General features: G+C 41.8%; 1 protein-coding gene across 1 annotated transcript in view; it reads left to right on the top strand.

The window, feature by feature from the left end:
- The window catches only part of FGFR1 (fibroblast growth factor receptor 1), a 115,141-nt gene that overhangs the window by 69,418 nt on the left and 17,879 nt on the right, over positions 1-27,844 (top strand). Inside the window, exons 5-8 of the mRNA XM_056570946.1 lie at positions 5,253-5,419; positions 7,405-7,528; positions 19,044-19,234; positions 27,182-27,326. Of these exons, the coding sequence (XP_056426921.1) occupies positions 5,253-5,419; positions 7,405-7,528; positions 19,044-19,234; positions 27,182-27,326 (627 nt within the window). The remainder of the gene's footprint in view (positions 1-5,252; positions 5,420-7,404; positions 7,529-19,043; positions 19,235-27,181; positions 27,327-27,844) is intronic.

Below are 27,844 nucleotides of genomic sequence, written 5' to 3'. Positions count from 1 at the left end.
CTTTAAAACACACTTTTCATGTCGCAGAGAAATACTTTAAAGTCTTCCGTTGTTAGTTAGTTAATAGAATAACGTGCTATTAACCAAAGACAGAGGAAAACTTAACATCTGACAATGCTATAATCCTTGACATTTCATGAGCGCTCCGAATTCTTAATTGATTGGCTGATTACAAATCACTAAGGTCACCAATTGATGTAGGAAACAATAATTTATTGTGTATTGCGCATTTGCCATTCTCGAAGCTAAACTGACAGTCGTATTTTCGTGCATCAAGCATGTTTTTCTCATAAAACCAAAGTCCTCATTACCGTTTCATGCTATGATTGTGGAAAAATGGTTATAAATAAGATTGTCAATCACAATGGGGCCTTATTGGATTGTTCACCGATTCTTGAAGATATGGATAAAACTAAAAGGGTTTTGTGAACACCATGGGCGGACCGTCCTTCTAGTCATTGGGGCCCATTTGGTGGTATCCCAGGAGTATAAGGAAACCCCATCCAGCAGGTTGGATTTTGTTGGATTTCTGTTGGATTTTATTATGGCTTTATTTTTATTCATCTATTGGCACCCAGCAGATACTTTATGACTAGATAAGTTATCACCTCATAATGCTCTTTCATTGTCTAATCATTGAGAAATGGCTCCTAGAATTACCAATAATGAATTGCTGGCATAAAATGCATTGCTGGCACAGTGTAAGAATCTGTGACACAGAATGTGTGAACGTGGCCTTAGACCTACCTCCTATTTATTTATTTTTTTCCTCTGCTGGTCTACCTACTGTCAGACTTTATTTCTAGCATGCTATGAACCAGGAGAATAGACATAGCTCTAGGTCTGCGCTTGATAGGAAATAATTAAAGTATATAGGGATGTGAGAGTACACCAGGGCCTTTATACCATAGAGGTTGCCCATGTGACTACTAAAAGACCCTTAGAGTATTGGAGGCCAGCCATTGTTGATGTCACCCCCTTTGCTACTAAACACCAAATGCCCCTCTTGTGCGGAACTGCATTGGTGGTAAATTTGTGGCCGATGTTTTGGAGGTGGATACAAACACCTGCCCATTAGGTATCTGAATAGCACCACAATTAGGGACCCATATTGATCTTTACTATGGGACCCACTATCTTCTATATACTGTATACTAGTGCAGAGGTCCCCAACCCAGTCCTCAAGGCCACAAACAGTTGTGGTATCGGGTGTGAGATGCAGGACAGATGGCATTAACCTCATGTATTCGTGACGCCAGGGCGTGGTTTATCCTCAATACCACCTGAAGGTATGCTGCTGGATCCTGGGCTAGGCATGGGGGCAATAATGACTCTGACGCCAAGTTACAGACAATGGTAGCTTTACTGAGTGACAGATGGTACAGTCTATACAGCTATACAATTTATTGCAGGCCACTTTGACTAGACAACAGATGGCTGTGACTGACTTGATGTGTGACTGACACTGCTGTGACTGTGGCTTACTTGTAGCTGCAGACTTGACTTGAGACCTCCTATGACTCCAGACACACTCCTAGACTAGACTGCACTGGACCTCAGCAAAGACTCAAGAGAGAGAAGAGACTCCTCCCAGGGCTTTTATGGGGGAAACTCTGGTGGGATCCCATTGGTCAGTCTTAAGTCACCTGGTCACTGATACCTCCTGGGCAACAACCACATAAGTGCCATGACAACTGAAGATCACTTGGGAACCTTTCTTAAAGTTATAACACAGGCCCTGGGGACACTGCAGGGAGGCTGCCTGACAGGGCAGCAAGGGTACGGGGTAACAACTCCCGTACTGGGCCACCACACAGTCCAAGATCTGATTTTTTTTTTCTCTCTCTCTGCTCTATTTCAATGGAACAACTATAAAAAAAAAAAAACTGGTATGTTGGTGGGTGAGCCTAGAGGAATGGCCTGGAGACCTCTGTAAACTAGTGCATACATATAAAATGTAATAAAGGAAGTAACAGTAATGTTATATCTGTGATTAGAATCTATGTGGCCTCCCGGAATAGCCTTTTGAAAACAGCAATAACTTGGCATACAATCTACTCTACAGTGCATGTATAGTAATTAATGTTTGACATAAATATATATATACTAAATTATAATGCAAGAGGACAAGGTTATAATATAATGACATAGGGGGAGATTTACCAAAACCTGTGCAAAGGAAAAGTTGCCCAGTTTCCCATAGCATCTTATCAGATCGCTTTTTTGATTTTTGCAGAGGCCTTGTTAACCCCTTAAGGACACATGACGTACTGGAACGTCATGTGTCCACTCCCGATCTATAACGCGGGGCCACGGCGTGGCCCCGCGTCATAGCGGGTCGGGCCCGGCCTCTAACAACGGCCGGGACCCGTGGCTAATAGCGCGCGGCATTGATCGCTGTGCCGCGCGCTATTAACCCTTTAGACGCGGCGTTCAAAGTTGAACGCCGCGTCTAAAGTGAAACCGAAAGCATGCCGGCTAGCTCAGTGGGCTGTTCGGGATAGCCGCGGTGAAATCGCGGCATCCCGAACAGCTGACAGGACAGCGGGAGGGCCCCTACCTGCCTCCTCGCTGTCCGATCGCCGAATGACAGCTCAGTGCCTGAGATCCAGGCATGAGCAGTCATGCGGCAGAATCATCGATCACTGGTTTCTTATGAGAAACCAGTGATCAATGTAAAAGATCAGTGTGTGCAGTGTTATAGGTCCCTATGGGACCTATAACACTGCAAAAAAAAGTGCAAAAAAAAAGTGAATAAACATCATTTAACCCCTTCCCTATTAAAAGTTTGAATCACCCCCCTTTTCCCATAAAAGAAAAAACACAGTGTAAATAAAAATAAAAATAAACATAAATGGTATCGCCGCGTGCGGAAATGTCCGAATTATAAAAATATATCGTTAATTAAACCGCACGGTCAATGGCGTGCGCGCAAAAAAATTCCAAAGTCCAAAATAGTGCATTTTTGGTCACTTTTTATATCATGAAAAAATGAATAAAAAGCGATCAATAAGTCCTATCAATGCAAAAATGGTACCGTTAAAAACTTCAGATCACGGCGCAAAAAATGAGCCCTCATACCGCCCCATACACGGAAAAATAAAAAAGTTATAGGGGTCAGAAGATGACAATTTTAAACGTATTAATTTTCCTGCATGTAGTTATGATTTTTTCCAGAAGTCCGACAAAATCAAACCTATATAAGTAGGGTATCATTTTAATCGTATGGACCTACAGAATACATATCAGGTGTCATTTTTACCGAAAAATGTACTACGTAGAAACGGAAGCCCCCAAAAGTTACAAAACAGCGTTTTTTTTTTAATTTTGTCGCACAATGATTTTTTTTCCCGCTTCACCATAGATTTTTGGGCAAAATGACTGACGTCATTACAAAGTAGAATTGGTGGCGCAAAAAATAAGCCATCATATGGATTTTTAGGTGTAAATTTGAAAGAGTTATGATTTTTTAAAGGCAAGGAGCAAAAAACGAAAATGCAAAAACGGAAAAACCTCCGGTCCTTAAGGGGTTAAAACTGAAAGGGATCTGATAGGTTGCTATGGGCAACTTTTCCTCTTCACAGGTTTTTGATAAATCTCCCCCATAGTTCTCATGCATAATATTTCAGAAGATGGCGTTATTGTCACATTAACTAACTATTGGGCATCTTGCAGATCGGCATCAATCTTCACGCATAATTTATGAATTAGTATGCAAGAGATCTATGTCATTATACAATGTAATAATTCATCAAGCATATGTGAAGATTGTCGCCTGTCTGGAAGATACCCATTAGTTAACAAAGGGTCAATAACGCTTGCTCAGGCCAGACAGAAGATTTTCCTAGCACAAATCTGCAGATGCAAATCGCAGAATTTCACCTTCCAGGCTTCCCCTCCTGCTCTGTAATAATGCTTCTAAAATGTTCATAGTTTCCCACAAATGTATTTTTGTTTTTGATGTACTTTCTGTCATTTGGCCCTAACCCCCAAATCAGCCTTTTTTTTTTTTTCACCATCAAACCTTAACTAATGATGAAACCATCAGGACGGGGCTGCCATATAATCCCCTTCTTCTCCGGTAACAATTTGCGTTTAGACAACACATACCTTAAATTCCTGTGGGATTCCTCCAGGCCCCATGCCATCCTAATTGAAGAAAGGCTGGCTCTTGTGTAGCATTAACCCTTTCTTTGCTAAGATGCTGGGGCTGAAAGGAAGCTAGAGGCCCGGTCTAAGTTAGTCATGGGAAAACCTGTAGGCTGTTCTTTCTGAGCTTAAATCTACTGGGCCCCTATGCAAAATCTAGAACTGAGCCCCCACCTACCATGTGCCTACTATGGCAGAGTGGCCCTTAGACAAGGGCCACCAGGTCAGCTGGACCCCCTACACTCCCCAGTGTAATAGCATAGGCCATTGACTTTGACATATGTTCTGCTGGGCATGCTGGAAGATCCACTGATTAGGGAAGAACGTCTGGCCTAAAAATTGTTCATATAGATGCCAAACTGCCCTCCCTCCCCCCTTATGGATTAAAGAGACCCTCCAGGCAAATCTGATGCATAGTGCAGACCCTGATGGGGTAGGGGGCACGACACAAGTGCCTACTAGAAAGAATAACTTTTAGCTATAGAATCATCAGAAAAATTATATTCTGTATCCATTGATCACCTTAAAGGAGTAGTCCAGTGGTGATTCAGTGGTGAGCAACTTATCCCCTATCCTAAGGATAGGGGATAAGTTGCAGATCGCGGGGTGTCCGACCGCTGGGGCCCCCCGCGATCTCCTGTACGGAGCCCCGACAGCCCGCGGGAAGGGGGCGTGTCGACCTCCGCACGAGGCGGCGGCCGACACGCCCCCTCAATACAACTCTATGGCAGAGCCGAAGCGCTGCCTTCGGCAATCTCCGGCTCTGCCATAGAGATGTATTGAGGGGGCGTGTCGGCCGCCGCCTCGTGCGGGGGTCGACACCCGCTATCTCGGCGGAGAGCCGGGGCCCCGTACAGAGAGATCGCAGGGGGCCCCAGCGGTCGGACCCCCCGCGATCTCAAACTTATCCCCTATCCTTAGGATAGGGGATAAGTTTTTCACCACTGGACTACCCCTTTAACACTAAACAATTAAATGCAGCAGAAAGCATAGGCTCTTAGGGTTGGTCCAATCTCCAAGTTTGTTGATGGTGTCCAATGACCAAAAGAACTGACTATGCAGTTAAAAAAAAAAAATATTCCCTTTTCATTAACTTATTTCAGGACCTTATTGGGCGAACCCAGAAAAAATGGAGAAGAAGCTACATGCTGTGCCTGCAGCCAAGACTATAAGGTTCAGGTGCCCAGCAGGGGGCACACCACTGCCTGTTCTACGGTGGCTGAAGAATGGCAGAGAGTTTAAACCTGATCATCGGATCGGTGGCTATAAGGTACGAACAACAATGCTAGACTTAAAGGGGTACTACCGTGGAAAACTTTTTTTTTTTTAATCAACTGGTGCCAGAAAGTTAAACAGATTTGTAAATAACTTCTATTAAAAAATCTTAATCCTTACAGTACTTTTTAGGGGCTGTATACTAAAGAGAAGTCCAAAAAGAAATGCATTTCCTGTGATGTCCTGACCTCAGTGCTCTCTGCTGACCTCTGCTGTCCATTTTAGGAACTATCCAGAGAAGCATATGTTTGCTATGGGGATTTTCTCCAGTTCCTAAAATGGACAGCAGAGGTCAGCAGAGAGCACTGTGGTCAGGACATCACAGGAAATTTCTTTTTTGGATTTCTCTTTAGTATACAGCCCCTAAAAAGTACTGGAAGGATTAAGATTTTTTTATGTGGTAGCCCTTGGGGGGTGTATGGTAGATGAGGGGTTAATGTTAACCCTATAGTTCGTGACGCCAGGCTGAGGGCTTGTATGCAGAGGTGATTCTCCGGCCTATCGCCGCCCTTCCAAGTAACGATAGGTGCATGCATAAAATGACTGAAGGTCCACAAGGTACTTGAACTTGGATAACTTTACTTAAATGCTTGCGGTACATCCAATGAACAGTAACAGTCTCAGGAATACAGTCTCTATCTAGTGCAATGACTGACAGTTGTTGCGGACCTTGACTTCTCATAAAAGTCTCTGAATTAGGGAATATTGCGAAGATCCGTCCGGATTTAGGGGATAGATAAGGTCCGGTGACCTTGCAGAGTGTTAAGGGATTGACACACTCACAATCTAGCAGATATCAGCCGTCACCGCAAGGCTCAGGCCTACTCACTGATGATAGCAGCGCAGATCCTTCTCCACCAACAGCCCACGAGGAAAAGACAGTGAGCAATGGCCGCCGCTCCCTTATATGGGCAGGGCCAGGGCCGTTTTTACTGGTCCAATCCACTGTCACTCACCGTTACAAGGAGCGATCGGAGATAAATGTCACAGGGACCTCCAAAGGTCCTCAAGCATAAAACCACAGAGTTCACCTGGTCACGTGACCCGCAGGTCCTGTTCCGCTATGCATAGGTAATTAACCATTTATATACACTTGTACAATCCTACATATATACAAATCCTGAAGAATTATTAGATAACTAATACCTAGATGAGAGGTGACTAGGGGCGGGCTAGTTAAGAAGAACCCCGACGTCCTAGGGATTCTGGCTATGGAGACTTATATACAAAGGTACCGGATAGGATTCGGTACTGGGACACCACATTAATACAAGTGATTTACAAATCTGTTTAACTTTCTGGCACCAGTTGATTTAAAAAAAAAATTCCACGGTAGTACCCCTTTAAACATTCAGTATCTTGTGCTGTTTGCGTGTAAACACCAGTGAAGCTTCACTTTAACTGGGTTTCTGCCAGGGCATGAAATCACCTTGCATGCCAGGCTGGTCATTGAAGTGGGACCATCCTTTCTCCCTGCCCAGCATGGTATCCCCGCTTGTCTGAGCAGGTTTAGAAGCTGACGCTCATTAATCTCTCCCCCTGTTGATTACTGAGCTTGTTAGATGGCTCAACAAACTGAGGGTAAATAAATGGATAGAAGAAGCAATGCTAGTGACGGCATCACTCTACAAATTATTGACAAAGTTAATTTTTTTTTGAAGATGGGCAACTTGTAGAACCAACTTTTTGTAACTGTATATTATGATTGTGGGTATCTAGGAGGTTTGGCTGCACCCATTTAATAGGCCAGTAGGATGCTTCCAGACTTCTTATACCATGTAACTCATACACCACCCTTTCCTCCCACTCACTTATCTACTGGGTATAATTTAGACTTAGCAGTGATGCCCAGAAAGCGAGAGTAAGAAGCCATCTTTGGTGCCAGAACAAACACCATGAAGAAACTCTGAATTGATTAATGGATTCCATTAGTCTATAAGTCGATCTATATTATAACCTTTATACTTCATTCACTTTCAGCTCCGCCCTCAATCATGGAGTCTTATTATGGATTCGGTGGTCCCATCTGATAAGGGAAATTACACGTGTATTGTGGAGAACAAGTATGGCAGCATCAACCACACCTACCAGCTAGACGTTGTCGGTAAGAATGGGATGGAATTTATCAAAAGCTTACCATAGTAACCAATCATGTTGCCCTTTTGATTTTTAAAGAGTCCTCTAAAAAATATTTTATATATATATATATATATATATATATATATATATATATATATATATATAATGTTTTATTCTTATTACATTTCAGATTTTTATGATTGTTCCTATATTTCAGAGTTTCAGGTTATGAACTTTAACTTTAAATATAAATATATTGGGTAGGAGACAATTTTTTCATAGTACATTTAAAGTTTTGTTGCTGATTTCCTTACAGCTTTTTCCCAAACTTCTTATCAGCAGAGTTTACATTGGCAGCAGTTCATCAGCTGTTCTTAGACCACTTGTGTTACCATTGCCATTGTTCTCCAGTCAGCCGCGGACTAGAAAACTTGGGCAGCTGTTTTCCCCAGTGCATGCTGGGAATTATGGATCTATAGTCTGTGTAGATGTTCCTGAGAGCACTTTCAGGGCACTATGTAGGTTTTGACAGATCAGAGTTGTGAGAGTTTGCTTTATGGACTTAGTACAATAAAATCTTTTTCTGAAACTTGATAGGAATCAGTAATCTGTCCACTTGGTACTGTTATATCAAATGTGGCTTAAAGGGGTACTCCGGTAGAAAACTTTTTTTTTTAATCAACTGGTGCCAGAAAGTTAAACAGATTTGTAAATTAGGCAAAACAAAAGTGTAATATTCGGCACGGCTACAGCTGGCTAAGCCAGACTATTGGACAGACGCTCGACTAGGACAAACCTGTAGAGATGTGGTGGTGCTCTGATGTAATGGCAAAGTTCAAATCTTCAATACAGTGGAGAGTTAGAAATAATCGGCACTCACCGGTCTTCTCTAAAATCAGCTTCTTTATTAGTACATACTCACAACATGAAATGCAGTCAGGGAGAGGGATCTGTGCAGGCGGGGGGGGGGGGGGGGGGGAAGTAGTAGGCAACAGACTCTGTTTCGCTTGTTACACGAGCTTCATCCGGCCCTATCTACCTGGAACTCTGTGCTGCTTCTTATACAGGTGGGTGGCCAATCGCAGAAGCTCGGGACCGCCCACCTTACCTAATGCACCTGGCGAGTTCTCGTTAGTCTCGTCATAGGCGAACCATCGCCATTTTTGTAAGTACGTCAGTATAAGTAAGCATATACATAGAAACTAGTACATAAACACGTGCAGATTAAAAACTGAATAGTTTAAAAACAGGGCGCATAATCTACCTTTTCATTAAGGCCGAGAGGGCCTGCTGCTGCTGTTTGTACGATCCAGTATGTTTCTCTTTGCAGTAGGTATTGATCCAAACTGATCCCCGGTCTGGGTTTAATTCTTTCTGTCCCAGAAAATTTTAGGTGATCCAATTGTCCCCTGTGGGTTTCCATCATATGGGCAATAAGACGTGGCGCTCCCTTTAAGGTACGGAAGGAATATAGGTGTTCCCTAATCAGAGCACATAACTGTCTTATCGTTTTGCCGATATAATAGAACCCACAGGGGCAGGAAATGACATATACAACAAACTTAGTTCTGCACGTAATTGAATCCGTCACTGTGTGCGTGATTGCACCCAGTCTCATAGTTTTCAACTCGGCATTATATCTGCAGAAACTACATGACTTACATGCAAAATTCCCTTTCGGGGTATACTTCTCTAGCCATGTACTTTCTGTATTTTTTTTTTTGCCTTCTCTTGTTTTTTTAGGATATCACCTATAGTTTAGTTCTTTCTGTATGAGATTAATGGTTTCTTGTTAGCTACTTCTTTTAATTCTGCATCACTTTCTATTATGTGCCAATTACGTCTTGCTGCTTGTTCTATAGTTTTATTCAGGGGAGTGTTCTGGAATGTGAAAGGGAATAGTCTCTGTTCAGGTGCATATTTCTTATTCTTATTTTCCAATGAATTAACTCTTTGCATTTCGGTTGCTCTTTTTCTACCTTCTTTTATTAGTTGTAGTGGGTATTGTCTTTCTATAAAAGTCTTTTTTGTAAATCATCAGCTTGTTTATTGAATGTCTCTTCTAGTGCATTATTACGTTTAAGACGAATATATTGTCCGTAAGGAACACCCTTCTTCACTGATACTGGATGAGAGCTATAATAGTGAAGAAGGGTGATCCTGGACATTTCTTTTCTATATCCTTCGCTCAATATTTTATTGCCATAAACTGACAATTTGACATCTAAAAACTCGATGGATAAACCACCAAATTGTGATGTAAAAGCAAGATTCATTTTATTCACTTCATTTAAATGTCTTACAAAGTTGTCAAATTGTGACTCTGTCCCTGCCCAAGCTATTAATATGTCATCCACGTAACGGGCATAAAATTTCAAATGTCCGATAAATGGTTTCGTGAAAGAATATATGTATTGCCTCTCAAATTCTGCCAAGAAGAGGCTTGCATAAGTACAGGACACCAGGGTACCCATCGGGGTCCCATTGTCCTGCTTATACCATCGATCACCAAACATGAATGTACTGTTCGTTAGTACAAAAGAAAGTGCATCTACTATGAACCCAATGAATTCTTCTGACTTATTGGACCTTCTTAGTCCTTCCTTGACAGCCTGTACACCCGCTTCGTGTGGTATACGGGTGTACAGGCTGACCACATCTATTGAGCATAGCTTCCATTCCTGTTCCCAATTCAATTCTTCCATCATTTGTAAAAGATGCAATGTATCCTTTATAGATGCAGGTATTACCTTCAACATTGGGCTCAATAGCCATTCTAAATAATGTGAGAGGTGTTCAGTGACAGATCCCACCCCCGAGATGATAGGTCGCCCCGGGGGTGGGATCTGCCCCTTATGAGCCTTATGTAAATGATACCAGGTAGCAGGCTTGGGTGTTTCTGGAATGAGACGCGCTGCATTCTTTTTGGACAGAATACCTTTCTCTACTGTTAAATGAAGGAAAGAAGTTAGTTTAGAGAGGATTTTACTTGTGGGATCAGATTTCAATGGGGTAAATGTGTCACTATCTTGAAGTTGCCTTTCGGCTTCAGCTATATACATAGACTTATACATTACAACAACTGCCCCACCTTTATCTTCCCGAACCACCTGTAAATCATCCCTATTTTTTAGGGTATTAAGTGCTGTAATTTCAACTGCTGATAAATTCAATGGGGCTTCTTTGTATATTTTGGACTTCACGTCCTGCATTACTGCATTTTGGAACAGGTCCAGGCTACTCCCCGGGAATATATGGGGGTTTAACCTGGATCTCTTCCCTTTTGAAAAACAAACAGACCTAGACCCATAATCATTATTCAGTTCGCTGAATTCATTAGCTAGCATCTCTAAACATTCTATTTCCAATGGGGTACATTCTTTTGGAAAAAAAAACCTAGGTTGTTCGTCTCTACCGGTAAGTCCGCCTCACATTGATCATGCTCAAATGCTTTTTTATTTAGGAAGAATTTGTAAAGGTTAATGTCTCTCAGTGATTGTGCTAAGTCGATCTAAAAGGTGAATGGATTAAATTTCTCCACCAGTCCATAACTTAAACCCTTAGAGAGAAGAATGTCCGTAACTGGATGGAGAGTCTCTGATGTGAGGTTTATAACATTGGACTCAATAACTGTATGTGGCCCATCTAGACTGTAGTTTTACTCTTCTTTGGATCTTTGAGATTTCTTTGATCTTCCTCTTCTTGTATGTTTATTTTCTGTAAAGGGACTGCTTCGTTTTTATTTTTTGAAGGTTGTTCTTGTTGTTTCTTGTAGGTTTTATTCTCCTTGTTCACATTATCAGTGCATTTCTTAATGGGTTGTTGCGATGATCTCCTATGTGAAAAGGATCTAGTTGCACTCTAAGGTACATTCTTTTTCTGATGCCACTGAAATTCATTTTCTTGATCATAGTCTGTTTTGTCTGTCAAGAATTTCTCTTGTTTCTTCTTCTTGACTTCTTCCTGTAATGCAGTAAGTTTCGTTTGTAGTTTAGAATAGAATGAGCGTTTCTGTTCGTCAGTAGCTCTATTAGTGTATTCACATTTCGCTTTTACCAGATCTTCATTAATTTTGTCATGTTCGATTTGACTTCTTGTCAGGAGAATGTGCAGAAGTTTCATGGAATGCTCGTGGTGTGCTTGTTTCCAGATATTAATAAAAATAGGATCGTCATTAAATTGCGCTTATGGCGATGGTTAGCCTATGACGAGACTCTAACGGGAACTCGCCAGGTGCGTCAGGTAAGGTGGGCGGTCCCGAGCTTCTGCGATTGGCCACCCACCTGTATAAGAAGCAGCACAGAGTTCCAGGTAGATATGGCCGGATGAAGCTCTTGTAACGAGCGAAACAGAATCTGTCGCCTGCTACTTACCCCCCCTGCACAGATCCCTCTCCCTAACTGCATTTCATGTTGTGAGTATGTACTAATAAAGAAGCTGATTTTAGAGAAGACCGGTGAGTGCCGATTATTTCTAACTCTCCACTGTATTGAAGATTTGAACTTTGCCATTACATCAGAGCACCACCACATCTCTTCAGGTTTGTCCTAGTCGAGCGTCCGTCCAATAGTCCGGCTTAGCCAGCTGTAGCAGTGCCGAATATTACACTTCTGTTTTGCCTATTTGATCGTGGACTACTTTGTATTCAGAGCACGCTATCATTGCAGAAAACACGCCACAAAATATGGACATGGAATCGGACGGGATGCTGCCTCATTTGGAAAACCTATTACTCACTGGGAGAGAGGATCCGGGGGGGGGGGTTTCCTGGAATGTAATACCAAGGTCGACATCGAACTTATTTATTTATTTATACAGCGCCTACAGTTTCCGCAGCGCTTATAGATGTGAAATCCCTGGAACACCGCATAACTAATCTATCCGAGAAGGAAATTAACATCTTCTGGACGATTAACTCGCTACAGTCGTACGTCCATTGTGATAGGTCGCCAAGAGGACTTAGAGCCTATAAAGTCCCGCCGCAATTCAATGATGATCCTATTTTTATTAATATCTGGAAACAAGCTCACCACGAGCATTCCATGAAACTTCTGCACATTCTCCTGACAAGAAGTTGAATCAAACATGACAAAATTAATGAAGATCTGGTAAAAGTGAAATGTGAATACACTAAAAGAGCTACTGACAAACAGAAACGCTCATTCTATTCTAAACTACAAACGAAACTTACTGCATTACAGGAAGAAGTCAAGAAGAAGAAACGAGAGAAATTCTTGCGAGACAAAACAGACTATGATCAAGAAAATAAATTTCAGTTGCATCAGAAAAAGAATGTACCTTAGAGTGCAACTAGATCCTTTTCACATAGGAGATCATCGCAACAATCCATTAAGAAATGCACTGATAATGTGAACAAGGAGAATAAAACCTACAAGACACAACAAGAACAACCTTCAAAAAATAAAAACGAAGCAGTCCCTTTACAGAAAATAAACATACAAGAAGAGGAAGATCAAAGAAATCTCAGATCCAAAGAAGAGAAAAACTACAGTCTAGATGGGCCACATACAGTTATTGAGTCCAATGTTATAAACCTCACATCAGAGACTCTCGATCCAGTTACGGACATTCTTCTCTCTAAGGGTTTAAGTTATGGAATGGTGGAGAAATTTAATCCATTCACCTTTTAGATCGACTTAGCACAATCACTGAGAGACATTAACCTTTACAAATTCTTCCTAAATAAAAAAGTATTTGAGCATGATCAATGTGAGGCGGACTTACCGGTAGAGACAAACAACCTAGGGGTTTTTTTTCCAAAAGAATGTACCCCATTGGAAATAGAATGTTTAGAGATGCTAGCTAATGAATTCAGCGAACTGAATAATGATTATGGGTCTAGATCTGTTTGTTTTTCAAAAGGGAAGAGATCCAGGTTCAACCCCCCGATTTTCCCGGGGAGTAGCCTGGACCTGTTCCAAAATGCAGTAATGCAGGACGTGAAGTCCAAAATATACAAAGAAGCCCCATTGAATTTATCAGCAGTTGAAATTACAGCACTTAATATCCTAAAAAATAGGGATGATTTACAGGTGGTTCGGGCAGATAAAGGTGGGGCAGTTGTTGTAATGCATAAGTCTATGTATATAGCTGAAGCCGAAAGGCAACTTCAAAAATAGTGACACATATACCCCATTGAAATCTGATCCCACGAGTAAAATCCTCTCTAAACTAACTTCTTTCCTTCATTTAACAGTAGAGAAAGGTATTCTGTCCAAAAAGAATGCAGCGCGTCTCATTCCAGAAACACCCAAGCCTGCTACCTGGTATAATTTACCTAAGGTTCATAAGGGGCAGATCCCACCCCCGGGGCGACCTATCATCTCGGGGGTGGGATCTGTCACTGAACACCTCTCACATTATTTAGAATGGCTATTGAGCCCAATGTTGAAGGTAATACCTGCATCTATAAAGGATACATTGCATCTTTAACAAATGATGGAAGAATTGAATTGGGAACAGGAATGGAAGCTATGCTCAATAGATGTGGTCAGCCTGTACACCCGTATACCACACGAAGCGGGTGTACAGGCTGTCAAGGAAGGACTAAGAAGGTCCAATAAGTCAGAAGAATTCATTGGGTTCATAGTAGATGCACTTTCTTTTGTACTAATGAACAGTACATTCATGTTTGGTGATCGACGGTATAAGCAGGACACCGGGACCCCGATGGGTACCCCGGTGTCCTGTACTTATGCAAACCTCTTCTTGGCAGAATTTGAGAGGCAATAAATATATTCTTCCATGAATCCATTTATCGGACACTTGAAATTTTATGCCCGTTACGTGAATGACATATTAATAGCTTGGGCAGGGACAGAGTCACAATTTGACAACTTTGTAAGACATTTAAATGAAGTGAATAAAATGAATCTTGCTTTTACATCACAATTCGGTGGTTTATCCATCGAGTTTTTAGATGTGAAATTGTCAGTTTATGGCAATAAGATATTGAGCGAAGGATATAGAAAAGAAATGTCCAGGAACACCCTTCTTCACTGTTATAGCTCTCATCCAGCATCAGTGAAGGGTGTTCCTTACGGACAATATATTCGTCTTAAACGTAATAATGCACTAGAAGAGACATTCAATAAACAAGCTGATGATTTACAAAAAAGACTTTTATAGAAAGACAATACCCACTACAACTAATAAAAGAAGGTAGAAAAAGAGCAACCGAAATGCAAAGAGTTAATTTATTGAAAAATAAGAATAAGAAATATGCACCTGAACAGAGACGATTCCCTTTCACATTCCAGAACACTCCCCTGAATAAAACTATACAACAAGCAGTGAGACGTAATTGGCACATAATAGAAAGTGATGCAGAATTAAAAGAAGTCGCTAACAAGAAACCATTAATCTCATACAGAAAGAACAAAACTATAGGTGATATCCTAAAAAAACAAGAGAAGGCAAAGAAAAATACAGAAAGTACATGGCTAGAGAAGTATACCCCGAAAGGGAATTTTGCATGTAAGTCATGTAGTTTCTGCAGATATAATGCCGAGTTGAAAACTATGAGACTGGGTGCAGTTACACACACTGACGGATTTAATTACGTGCAGAACTAAGTTTGTTGTATATGTCATTTCCTGCCCCTGTGGGTTCTATTATATCGGCAAAACGATAAGACAGTTATGCGCTCGGATTAGGGAACACCTATATTTCTTCCGTACCTTAAAGGGAGCGCCACATCTTATTGCCCATATGATGGAAACCCACAGGGGACAATTGGATCACCTAAAATTTTCTGGGATAGAAAGAATTAAACCCAGACCGGGGATCAGTTTGGATCAATACCTACTGCAAAGAGAAACATACTGGATCGTACAAACAGCAGCAGCAGGCACTCTCGGCCTTAATGAAAAGGTAGATTATGCGCCCTGTTTTTAAACTATTCAGTTTTTAATCTGCACGAGTTTATGTACTAGTTTCTATGTATATGCTTAATTATACTGACGTACTTACAAAAATGGCGATGGTTAGCCTATGACGAGACTCTAACGAGAACTCACCAGGTTCGTCAGGTAAGGTGGGCGGTCCCGAGCTTCTGCGATTGGCCACCCACCTGTATAAGAAGTAGCACAGAGTTCCAGGTAGATATGTCCGGATGAAGCTCGTGTAACGAGCGAAACAGAGTCTGTTGCCTACTACTTACCCCCCCCCCCCCCTGCACAGATCCCTCTCCCTGACTGCATTTCATGTTGAGTATGTACTAATAAAGAAGCTGATTTTAGAGAAGACCGGTGAGTGCCAATTATTTCTATTTAACTCTCCATTGTATTGAAGATTTGTAAATTACTTCTATTAAAAAATCTTAATCCAGTACTTATTAGCTGCTGAATACTACAGAGGAAATTATTTTCTTTTTGGAACACAGAGCTCTCTGCTGACATCACGAGCAAAGTGCTCTCTGCTGACATCTCTGTCCATTTTAAGAACTGTCCAGAGTAGGAGAAAATCCCCATAGAAAACATATGCTGCTCTGGACAGTTCCTAAAATGGACAGAGATGTCAGCAGAGAGCAGAACCTGCCCCTACTATAAATTCCTATTAATCTGGCCATAGGACATCAGCTTGGTCAACACAGTATTTCTAGGCATAGTAGTGGGTAAGTGTCCGTGAGACACCTCTAGATTAAATTGTATTTGTTGACAACTAACTCTTCTATCTCCGTTTCCTCCAGTGGGAAATGTTGGACAGCTCGCAGCCTTTAGAAAAGGGTACTCTATTAAAGCTAAACTAGTGGATACGTTTATACACCAGTGGAACCATTACCTGAAAATAATTATTCAAAATATTCAAGAACTATCAATTATAGTTTTAGGGCAATTGTAGTGGTCTCTACGCACCACTCCAGTGTTCTTGAGGGGTCAAGATACAGTCGGCAAAGGCTTCGGCTGGCATGGGACATTGGACATCTCTGGAATGGGGACACATAAATGACACACTTTAAGAGATATAGAGCTCCACTTTTAAGCCAGATTCATGCAAACATAATGCAGGTCATTTTTTTGTGCCTGTGCTATGGCTGCAAGTCCTGGTCCAATGGCAGATCTAATGACCTGAACTGACAGCATCATCTCGATCGGTTCAGGTAAGGCCAGGTCTTGCAGCCATAATATGGGTGCATAAATGCGCCCATATTATGCTTGTGTAAATCTGACATCACTTGTTTTCGATAATTGCAATTAAATACCTAAAAGTGTTGGAACACCCTAAAGGTGTAACCAAAAATCACCTTTATACTATGGCTGTATAGAAGTAATAGCGCTTTGTTCATAAGGTATAACCAATGAAAAACTTTGCATATGTTCAGTGTGGATAGATATATTAGGCTCCTGAAAAGGTCAGAGTCGCCATGTGTAACCATTATTCTTCACGCCGTATTTTAGCGCTTGACTCTCGAGAGGTAAAAGCTTTCGGGCCCAAGTCCATCAGATAATAAATGCCTAGCATTACATTAAACAATACTGATTGCCGGCGCTGCGGAGCTGAGGTAATTTGGTGATCTGGAGCGTGGTATATCATGGCTGAACGATGTGCAATAACTCTGAGCTGGACATTTTTCTAATTCCCCCTCACAGATGTCTTCCATGATACGCTCCAGATAAAAAAAAAAAAAATCAAAACAAAAATTTCACAAACAGCTGTGTTATTTGAGACGTGAATGGAAAGAAATCAGGCATTTGTGCATGTTATGATAGCGCTCTGGCCGTTTTCAATGAGAAGGGGGAAAAATAAAAAAAATTAAAAACGTGGTTGTTTTTTTGGCCTATATCTGACAAATCATGAAATTATCCTCCATTTCCTCCAGTAAGTAGCCAATTCTCCTCACAAATATTTCCTTCATCCAACATCCGCCTTTAATTATCTGACATATTTTAGGAGTTTTTTTCTTTCCAGCTTCCCCCACCATTTCCACCTCACAGATCCTATTGGATTTCAGATATTTCCTGTGCAGGGGGCAATGTGAGGCCTACTCGAGGTGCCGAGTTTATTTAGCCTGTCAGCATTTTTTTTATTTTTTTTTATTCTTCACCTTCCACCTCCTTGAGAGTTTAGATTTTTTTCGAGAAAGAACATTGATGGCTTATGTCTAAATGCCTGCCACAATATATTGCTAGACAGGTCTGTCAAAAAGTTTGCTAATGTTCTTCATTTCCTAGGGGAATGTAGGAGGGCATGGACAAAGCCTTTACCTCTTGTTCTCGACTTATTAAAATGACGCCATCAATTTTAACTAAAATCTATGTCAACTGTTGAAGACTTCAGCTATATGGTGCACACATGCCATGTGGCAAATGTATTAAGAGGTGTGTGCTTCTTAGGCCTAGTTCACACCAAGGAGATTTCTCTCAGAAATTTAGGCGGGAATCCTCTTGCAACAAGGCTTTCCATTGACTTTAATGGGATTCTGCTGTTTAGTTCAAATGTTAAAAGTTCTGTAGCGGAACTGCCAACCAGGAATCGGATTTAGCCGGAGGATTTAGGCTGGGTTCACAGTAAGGAATTTCCCATCGGAATTCAGTTCATGAATTTTGGTCGGAAATTCCGCCGTGTGATGGTTTAACATGCAGGTGAATGGGCTTTCCATTAACCCATTCACAATGGTGGAAATTTTATGGTCCGGCATTTCCGACAGAAAATTCCGATTTAAAATAATTCCGCCAGAACATTGAACCTACTCAACATTCTGGCAGAATCCTCGCAGCAGATGTTGCCCTCTGTGGGGACAGTGATGACTGATTCTGGCCGACCAGAAAACTTTCTATAGTGTGCACTTGGCCTAAACACTTTCAATCTTACGTCTAAATCCATCAGAGAAGAAACTTTTGGAGCGTATTAAATGGCATGGATGCACTGTGGAAGTTCCTCATTGAATTTCCGTAGTGTGAACACACCCTTAGCATGCGGCGATTTTCCATAAAACTCTGTGATTATTGGCTGAATGGTCTGATAGCGCCCTGTGTAATAGGACCAGTGATCAGTTGACCGGCTTGTTTTGTTGGCTAATCCCATTGTTTTATCCTGTCAACAAATCAACGGCCATCAGTCGCACATCTTCATGTGTCCCCTTCATAATGATTTAAGACATTGTTTCCCAACCAGGGTGCCTCCAGCTGTTGCAAAAATACATCTCCCAGTATGGGAGTTGTAGTTTTGCAACAGCTGGAGGTACCCTGGTTGTGAAACACTGATCTAAGATATCATTTACAATGTGGGCTGGGCTATGTAAGAGGGCCCTTACTCTAGGAGGACATGTGGTCAGACTTTAAATAAATCTATATAATTTATTTAATTTTTTTTTTCTTTTGCCACTATGCCCAATCACAATCGATTGTTCAATTTAATCTGATATAATCGTTCTATTTGCCACTGTGCCCAATCACAATCGATTGTTCAATTTAATCTGATATAATCGTTCTATTTGCCTTTATTGGTTTGAAATATTTTTTGGATCCGCTTTATAAATTTATTCAAAATGCATTATTTATTTATTAATTTTCTTTCAGAACGTTCTCCACATCGGCCAATCCTCCAGGCCGGTCTGCCGGAAAATAAGACAGTCATTGTAGGAAGCAACGCGGAGTTCCACTGCAAAGTCTATAGTGACCCTCAGCCTCACATCCAGTGGCTTAGGCACCTTGAAATCAATGGGAGTAAATTAGGATCTGACGGCATGCCCTACGTGGAGATCCTAAAGGTACGTACAGGTTGATAATCTATAAAATGGGCCATTGTTTATGTGATCTCTGAAGCTAAAGAGGCTGATGTGTCCTCTCTATGGTCTGTGGCCTAGGCGCAGTCATCTAAATGCAGTGAGTGTACTTCTAGCCAGATATGTATTATTTATTAACTAAGGGGTTGCTAAATATAGATCTATTTATGAGCATATCCTACCAACGCACTGACTCTGTGATCCAGTGTATCAAGAGGACAGGTCTCCATTACGATTCCTTCCTATCATTGTGATTCCTGAAAAAGTTTTTTTTATTTGAAGGACATGGTTTACAATTTAAGTTTTTTTACAGGACTTTTATAATGGATGGGGTATCCTATCAGAATGGTAGGGGTCAGACTCTTGGCACCCTCACAGATCAGCTGATTGGTAGGGCACCTTCAATGTTTATTAGACATAGCGCCTTACTTTTTTTGTGGCCATGCCTGGTATTGCACCTCACTTCTGTTCAGTTAAGCTGCAGTACCAGACACAGCCATTAGGAGGTATGAAGCTGTGCCTGGTAAGCAATAAAGGGGACGTGTTGCTACACTACCTTTTTAAGGCGCAGCTGTCATCAAATCTGGGCCATATAACCTACACACAGCCTCTGTACAGTGTTTTTACCATCTGTCTGTCGTCCTTTATTACCCCAAAAAACTGTTTTGATGGAAGCCGCACACAGTCGGATTGGCGTGGCCAGGGTTTGCAATGCCCTGCCGCCGCGCTATCCCCTGCACGTTAGTTCTGGGACCGCTGTGTGATTGACACACAAGTCCCAACGTACGTGCCGCGGTGTATGTCCTCATGCTCTGCTGTTAAAATAAAAAAAATAAATACTTTATTCAGATGTGCACCTTTATTATTACTGAATATCTAATAGTGCCCGCTATCCTCTTCTTTCTTCTTGCTGAGCTGGTTACCGGAGATACGCGCTCTGCTGCTTCTATTCCCACTGCCTAGAGGCAGATAGGAAGCGCGCTCCCTGCCTCTAGCACTGGGCATGCGCACTGAGGAGGTAGGCGGCAGGAGCGAGCGCTTGCCATGAGGACACGTCGCAGTGCGCACCGGGGTTAAGCGAAGGGGCGAATGCGCAGGGACCTGTGTGTCGATCACACATCGGTCCCAGCGCTGACATGCAGGGGATCGACATGGCGGTGGTGGGGTATTGCAAACCCCGGCCACACCTATTCGACTGTGTGCGACTTCAGTCACAACAGTTTTTTGAGGTAATAAAGGATGGCAGACAGAAGGTAAACACACTGCCTAATACACAATCTGCACTCAGTAGAAAGGCTGTCTGTAGGTTATATGGCCCAGATTTGATGACAATTGCGCTTTAACCGGCCAGTCAGTGGGGTTGCCTGGAGGAAGATGTTTCTTAGATCCAAATATATCTTAGGGTATAAATACTCTACGTTTCTGCTCCCATTAATTGTATCCGTCTGCATCCTGCTGAAAATGGGATGCCGACATATACTGTTCACGGTAGCAGCGCACCCCATTCACTTCTATTATAGAATGGTAGGGACTCAGTTCGGGACGTATGCACTATTTTGAACTGCCTCATGACGGGCACTGTTGCACTTTTGAAATAGCGCATACGCCCCGAAAGGAGTTCCTAGGGTGACTCCTTTCGGCCATAAAAGTGAATAGGGTCCGCTGCTCCTGTTTACAGTATTCTTCACCATCCCTTTTTCGGTGAGATGCCAACCAATACGATTAACAGGGGTCAGAAACGTAGTGTGTTCGTACCCTTAAGTATAAGCCATCGGTATCAAAGTCCTAAATAAACACTTTGGGGGATATTTATCAAAACCCGTGTAGAGGAAGAGTGGTGCAGTTGCCCATAGCAACCAATCAGATTGCTTCTTTCCTTTTTCACAGGCCTCTCTAAAAATGAAAGAAGCGATCTGATTGGTTGCTATGGGCAACTGCACCATTTTTCCTCTACACAGGTTTTGATACATCTCCCCCTTTAACTTGAAGTCTGTCTATAAAAAAAAAAAAAAAAACCCTGATTTAGGAACCTTTTCGCAAGGTAGAATAGTCTCCATATATTTTGCAGACCACAGCACAACTTATATATACATGTAGGGGAAGATTTATCAAAACCTGTCCAATCAGATCGCTGCTTTCATTTCTGAAAAATGAAAGAAGCGATCTGATTGGTTGCTATGGGCAACTCAGTAACTTTTCCTCTGGACAGGTTTTAATAACTCTACCCCATTGAGTCCACTCCTATCTATGTTCTGGTAAGTCCAATTTGTAGCGTATTAGGAAATGATGTCTTTGGTGATGCCAAATTGGGGCGTGGACTTTGTTAAATTGTGGCATCTAGGTAGACCTATCGAAATTATAGACTATGTAAACTCTTGTTGACCATGGTTTTCCTGGTCTCCATACGGGCCACTAAAATGTGAATTTTGAGCTATCTCTTGGTGCGGCCTTCTCTTTATAGGCATCTCCATTAAATAAGGTTGCTTAGCATCACCAAAGCTTCCTCAGTGACTACTGCTGCTCTCCTCGGCACCATGTGGGATGTATGTAAACCATGGCATGGAAACTATTGTTCAGCCAATGGCAACAAAAACTTTAACTGGTGGCCTTGGTGTTCATCAGTAGTCACTTAAAATGGTTGTCCAGAATTTTAAAAAACTTGGTTACGGTCCTCCAGAAATAGCATCCCATGGGTTGTAGTTAGAGATGAGCAAACTTACAGTAAATTCGATTCGTCACAAACTTCTCAGCTCGGCGGTTGCTGACTTTTCCTGCATAAATTAGTTCAGCTTTCCGGTGCTCCGGTGGGCTGGAAAAGGTGGATACAGTCCTAGGAAAGAGTCTCCTAGGACTGTATCCACCTTTTCCAGCCCACCGGAGCACCTGAAAGCTGAACTCATTTATGCAGGAAAAGTCATCAACTGCCGAGCCGAGCCGAGAAGTTCGTGACGAATCGAATTTACTGTAAGTTCGCTCATCTCTAGTTGTAGTCCTTGTTTCAGATCAGCTACATTGAAGTGGATGGTTCTGAGCTGCAATACCACTCACAGCCCATGGCACTGTTTCTGGGGGAAAAAAAGTGTCCATGTTTTGGATAGCCCCTTAAAGGATAACTAGAGGAAACAAATTGTTTTTAAATCAACTGGTGCCAAAAAGTTATACAGATTTGTAAATTGCTTCTATTAGAAAATTGTAATCCTTCCAGTACTTATCAGCTGCTGTATCATCCAGAGGAAGTTGTGTAGTTCTTTCCAGTCTGACTGTTAAGAATGGGTTAATGTGAGTGCAAAATAGCACAGCGGTAGTCAGAGTGTCGACATAAGCAAATTCCCACCAGACGATGTTGGTATAAATTCCCTCCTCGGTACTGACTCCAGGGAGTTCTGTTTATTATCCGGAAATCACATTAGTTTTTACAATCTGACAAAAAGGGGAGGGTAAAACTATGCATCAAATCATCGTTCTATATGCTGATTGGTCATTTGAGCGTGGCGTAGCATAAGTCATTTATGTTGCAAGGCATCTATCTTGAGATTTTTCCATCCTTCCACAAAGGCCAATGTTTAGACTTCTTGAATCCATAGACTCCATCTCAAGGTTCTAGTCTTAATTATGGGCAAAGAGCAAGCTGAAATGTTTTGAATTAAGGAAAGCAAAGTTCTTCTGCAATATTTAGCCATAGCATATAGGATTTAATAAAGGCATATGAGTATAGATATAGCGATCAATAAATCAGAATATTCTAGACCCAACATGACCACGGTGCTCTCTACTGCCACCTCTGTCCATGTCAGGAACAGGATCGGTTTGTTATAGGAATTTGCTTATGCTCTGAACAGTTCCTGACACGTACAGAGGTGTCGGCGAGAGCACTGTGGGTCAGACTGGAAAGAACTACACAACTTCCTCTGGAGCATACAGCAGCTGATAAGTACTGGAAGGAGAAGGATTTTTAAATAGAAGTCATTTACAAGTCTGTATAACTTTCTGGCACCAGTTGATTTGAAAACATCTGTTTTTACTCCTTTATTGTCTCTAAGAATCCTTCAGTTTGGTGTCAATACTCTTCAGTAGAGCTTGCACTTGACCCTATCAGAAGCTATGAGGTTATATGAGATCTCATCATTGATGACGTTGCTGTGTTGACCCCCCTCGTGTTATCGGTTTATTTCAGCACTCTGGGATATATAGCTCAGACGCAGAAGTTTTGACCTTGTACAATGTGACAGAGGCAGAAAGTGGGGAATACATATGTAAAGTGTCCAATTATATTGGTGAGGCCAATCAGTCTGCGTGGCTTACCGTCACCAGACCCGAAATACAAGGTAAAAAGAAAAAAAAAAATCGGTGGCACCTCCTGAGAACACCGGAAAACTTACGTGAAATTTAGAGCCTTGAAAACAATTGCTCTGCAAAACTCTCGGCGGGCAAATTGTATTTCTCCTCCCCCTTTTTTTTATGTCTGCTTTATTTCCATGGAAAAATACTTGTGTGTGCGCAGCCTGGTTAAGTTTCTGATGCCTTTTTCTATGTATCTTCTGCTCTTAACCGGATGACACATCTAACATCTGACACATCTAACATCTGCTGTATGTCAACATCCTTGGCTATGATCAAACGTAAATCCCTTCCAGTAGATCAGTGGTCTCAAAGTTTGGCCCACCATATTGTTGCAAAACTTGAACTCCCAGCATGCCCGGACAGCCGTTGGCTGTCCGGGCATGCTGGGAGTTGAAGTTTTGCAACATCTGAATTGCCACAGTTTGAGACCATTGATCTAGGCCGTTCCCGTAGGAACCAGATTTGGCACCAGAATAGGGTTGTTGCCTTTCTTGCCCAAAAATACCTGCCATTCTATTTTGCATAATTATTTATATATGCGTGATGTCACATTAATCACCCCCCCTTCTGATCCCCCTGTGCCATATTTATTCCAGTTGATTCCCCCTTTGCCATACTCTTTTTTTATTTATTTATTTATTTTTTTTACTCATTTCAATTGATCCACCCCTCTGTACCCCGTATCATAACCATTCCCCCTTCCCCATTATCCCTCCCACCGATCCCCCTATGCCATAACCATTTCAATTAATTTCCCCTCCACCCTGTGCCATACTCTTTTGCAGGTCCATTTAATTCTGTCTGCAGTGGCTGGGGGCTCTTTCCCCCCAAAAATACCAGCTTCTACAAAATTACCGGCAGTGGCATTTAAATACTGTGCCGGTAAAATACTGGCTGGGTGGCAACCCTGCACCAGAAGAGGCAAGTCCAACCTCAGACTACATTCTGGGAGTTAAAGTTTTGCTACATCTGGAGGGTCCACAGTTTGAGGCCACTGCCGTAGATCGTAGGTCTTCAGCTGTTAGGAAACTACAAGTACCATCGGCCTTTAGTGCCTGCTGGGAGTTGTACATTCTCAACAGCTGGACCCACAGCTCCGAAGACATCCAACCCTAGATTGACAGGTTAATCTGGATTTCATAAATTCTACACGTTGTAACTATCCATCTGGAAATGATAGATGTCTCTGTCTATCAAGGGTGGAAAATCTTCTTCATTCCAACTTCAGATTTCTTGGCTCCTCTCCTTGGCTCTTGGAAGCACGGCTTAGTCATGTCGATAACTGAGTGTGTTCCAAAATGGCTGTAGCGGGAATGATCGGGATCTAGTCCTGTGCTGGAGATTGAGAAAGATTTATCAAAACCTGTGCAGAGGAAGTTACCCAGTTGCCCATAGCAACCAATCAGATCGCTTCTTTCATTTTTTCACAGGTCTCTTTAAAAACGAAAGCAGCGATCTGATTGGTTGCTATGGGTAACTGGGCAACTTTTCCTCTGGACAGGTTTTGATAAATCTCCTCCTTAGACTCCATGAAAAAATAAATTTCCTTGAATGATGTACGTGTACAGAATTATTACCCTGTAAGAAGTAGTTTTACCCAAAGTCCAAAATTCCTAATAAATATATAATACAGTATATGCATCCTGGGATCTTTCTGGTCTTAAACAATCTGTTAATCTTCTCCTTTGCTATTTCTGTTTTGTAACAATCAATATGACCGCCAACAGTTCTCACATAGGACTTCTCACTTCCTCAGGGGCTAGTCTACCTAGCTATACATCCAGGGGTGGGAATAACTTCTTTCACTGGTTCCCTACTTAGAATGCAGTAAGCCACGGTATAGTGTATAGTTATTTCTCCTAATCTCCCCATGCATGGCCGAACGCTCTTATTTCCTCTACGGGGAGGTGTAAGCCGAAGTGAGACAGTTCTGACAGTGGCTTATCTCTCCCAGAGCAATAGGGCCTGGCGGTGAAAGGTCAACATGCCTGACCATTCTCTCCACTGCTTTTATCTGCTGGTGGTGAGTCGGTAGGCCGCCATTCACAGTAGACAGTGGACCAACTCTAGTCTAAGGTCTATAAGCACTTTAAGATTTGCTGGTCTTGCCTCTAATGGTGCCAGATCCGGTTCCTACGGGAATGGCCTAAATCAGTGGTCTTAAACTGTGGCCCTGAAGATGTTGCAAAACTTCAACTCCCAGCATGCCCGGACAGCCAACGGCTGTCCGGGCATGCTGGGAGTTGAAGTTTTGCAACATCTTCAGGGCCACAGTTTAAGACTACTGTACTAGATGTAATCATTCTACTTGCATGAGAGGAAAATAATGGCCACTATACACCTACCAGTAGGCACCTAACCATTCAATTGCATCTATCCTCGGAACACGGCTAGGTTGGCACCTTGGTTCTCACCAGCTGTAATTTAATAATCCATTCTGGAGAAATGGTCCCATTCCACTCCCAGGTATATCACCAGCCTCCAGAGTTGTAACTTGTAGCTCCTGTACCCCAATGATATGTAAAAAAAATAAAAAAAATAAAATAAATGTAAAAGGGGCCCCGCACTTACCATGAACTATTATAATACTGGTACCTTCTAATGTAGCGTCTACTACATCTGTACTTCCAGTAGAAACACCCCTGACAATCTTTATATTTCTACATGATTTCTACAGGAAGACTTGTCAATGTTAAAGGGGTACTCCGGTGGGAAAAAAAACCTTTCTATTTTTAAATCAACTGGTGCCAGAAAGTTAAACAGACTTATAAATGACTTCTATTTAAAAATCTTAACCCTTCCAGTACTTATTAGCTGCTGTATGCTCCACAGGAAGTTCTTTTTTTTTTATTATTATTATTATTATTTTTTTTTTTTTTTTTTTGTCTGACCACAGTGCTCTCTGCTGACACTTGTCTGTCTGTCTCAGGAAAGGTTTGCTATGGGGGATTTGCTAGTGCTCTTGACAGTTCCTGAGGCAGACACAGGTGTTAGCAGAGAGCACTGTGGTCAGACAGAAAATAAATTTAAAAGAAAAGAACTTCCTCTGTAGTATACCGCAGCTGATAAGTACTGAAAGGATTAAGATTTTTAAATAGTCATTTACAAACCTGTTTAACGTTCTGGCACCAGTTGATTTAAAAAAATAATAATAATAATTTTCACCGGCTTACCACTTTAATTATAGTAGGATAACATTTCGGTGGTGGAAATAATGGTCATATGGGTTGTCACATAACTTCCTCTGTTTGTTTTTTTCTTTAACTCCTCCTATTTCTTCCTTTTTTTGCGGAAACAAACAAGGCTGTCACACTCAGGTCTCATTTTTCCATGTTGTCAATCTCTAGCATGTTTTAAGTGGGCAGGAGGTCTCGATTTTGGTGACGGGTTCAATTAAGGTAGCTTCTCTTTAGGTGAGGCTTAAGGGAGAAGTATTCCTCAAATCTTCTAACCAGATTTCTTCCAGTGGTTTCTCTTCCTGTCCATGGCACCTTGCATGGTTCCAGGACAGCGCCTGCCCACGTCTCTTCTTGTTCTCATGGCATTTCGCTTGTCCGTTTCCTTCCCCTTCTTCGATGCTGTTCCCTATAGACTGCAGGAGTCAACACCACCGACAAGGAAATGGAGGTTCTCCACCTGACGAATGTTACTTTTGAGGATGCTGGCCAGTATACCTGCTTGGCTGCTAATTCCATTGGGCACTCTTTTCATACTGCATGGTTGACCGTTCTTGAAGGTATATAAGGTTCTCTTCTGTCGTCTTATACGTGGCATGCATTTCGGACCCATAAAGAATCCAGCTGTCCAACTATGTACTGTTTTTCCATAATGGTTGTCCAGGATTAGAAATCATGGCTGCTTTCTTCAGTACCGTACCTGTCCACAGTTTGTTTATGGTATTACAGCTCAGCTCTATTAAAGGGGTACTCAGCTGGAAAACATATATATATATATTTTTTTTTTTTAAATCAACTGGTGCCAAAAAGTTAAACAGATTTGTAAATTACTTCTATTTAAAAATCTTAATCCTTCCAGTACTTATCCGCTGATGTATACTACAGAGGAAGTTATTTTCTTTTTAAATTTATTTTCTGTCTGACCACAGTGCTCTCTGCTGACACCTCTGTCCATATCAGGAACTGTCCAGAGGAGGATAGGTTTGCTGTAGGGATTTGCTCCTGCTCTGGACAGTTCCTAAAATGGACAGAGGTGTCAGTAGAGAGCACTGTGGTCAGACAGAAAGGAAATTCAAAA

The sequence above is a fragment of the Hyla sarda genome, chromosome 4 (genome assembly GCF_029499605.1).
Source record: "Hyla sarda isolate aHylSar1 chromosome 4, aHylSar1.hap1, whole genome shotgun sequence".
Taxonomy (NCBI): Eukaryota; Metazoa; Chordata; class Amphibia; order Anura; family Hylidae; genus Hyla; species Hyla sarda.
The sequence above is the reverse complement of the archived record's forward strand: the minus strand, read 5'-3'. Positions and strand labels throughout refer to the sequence as shown.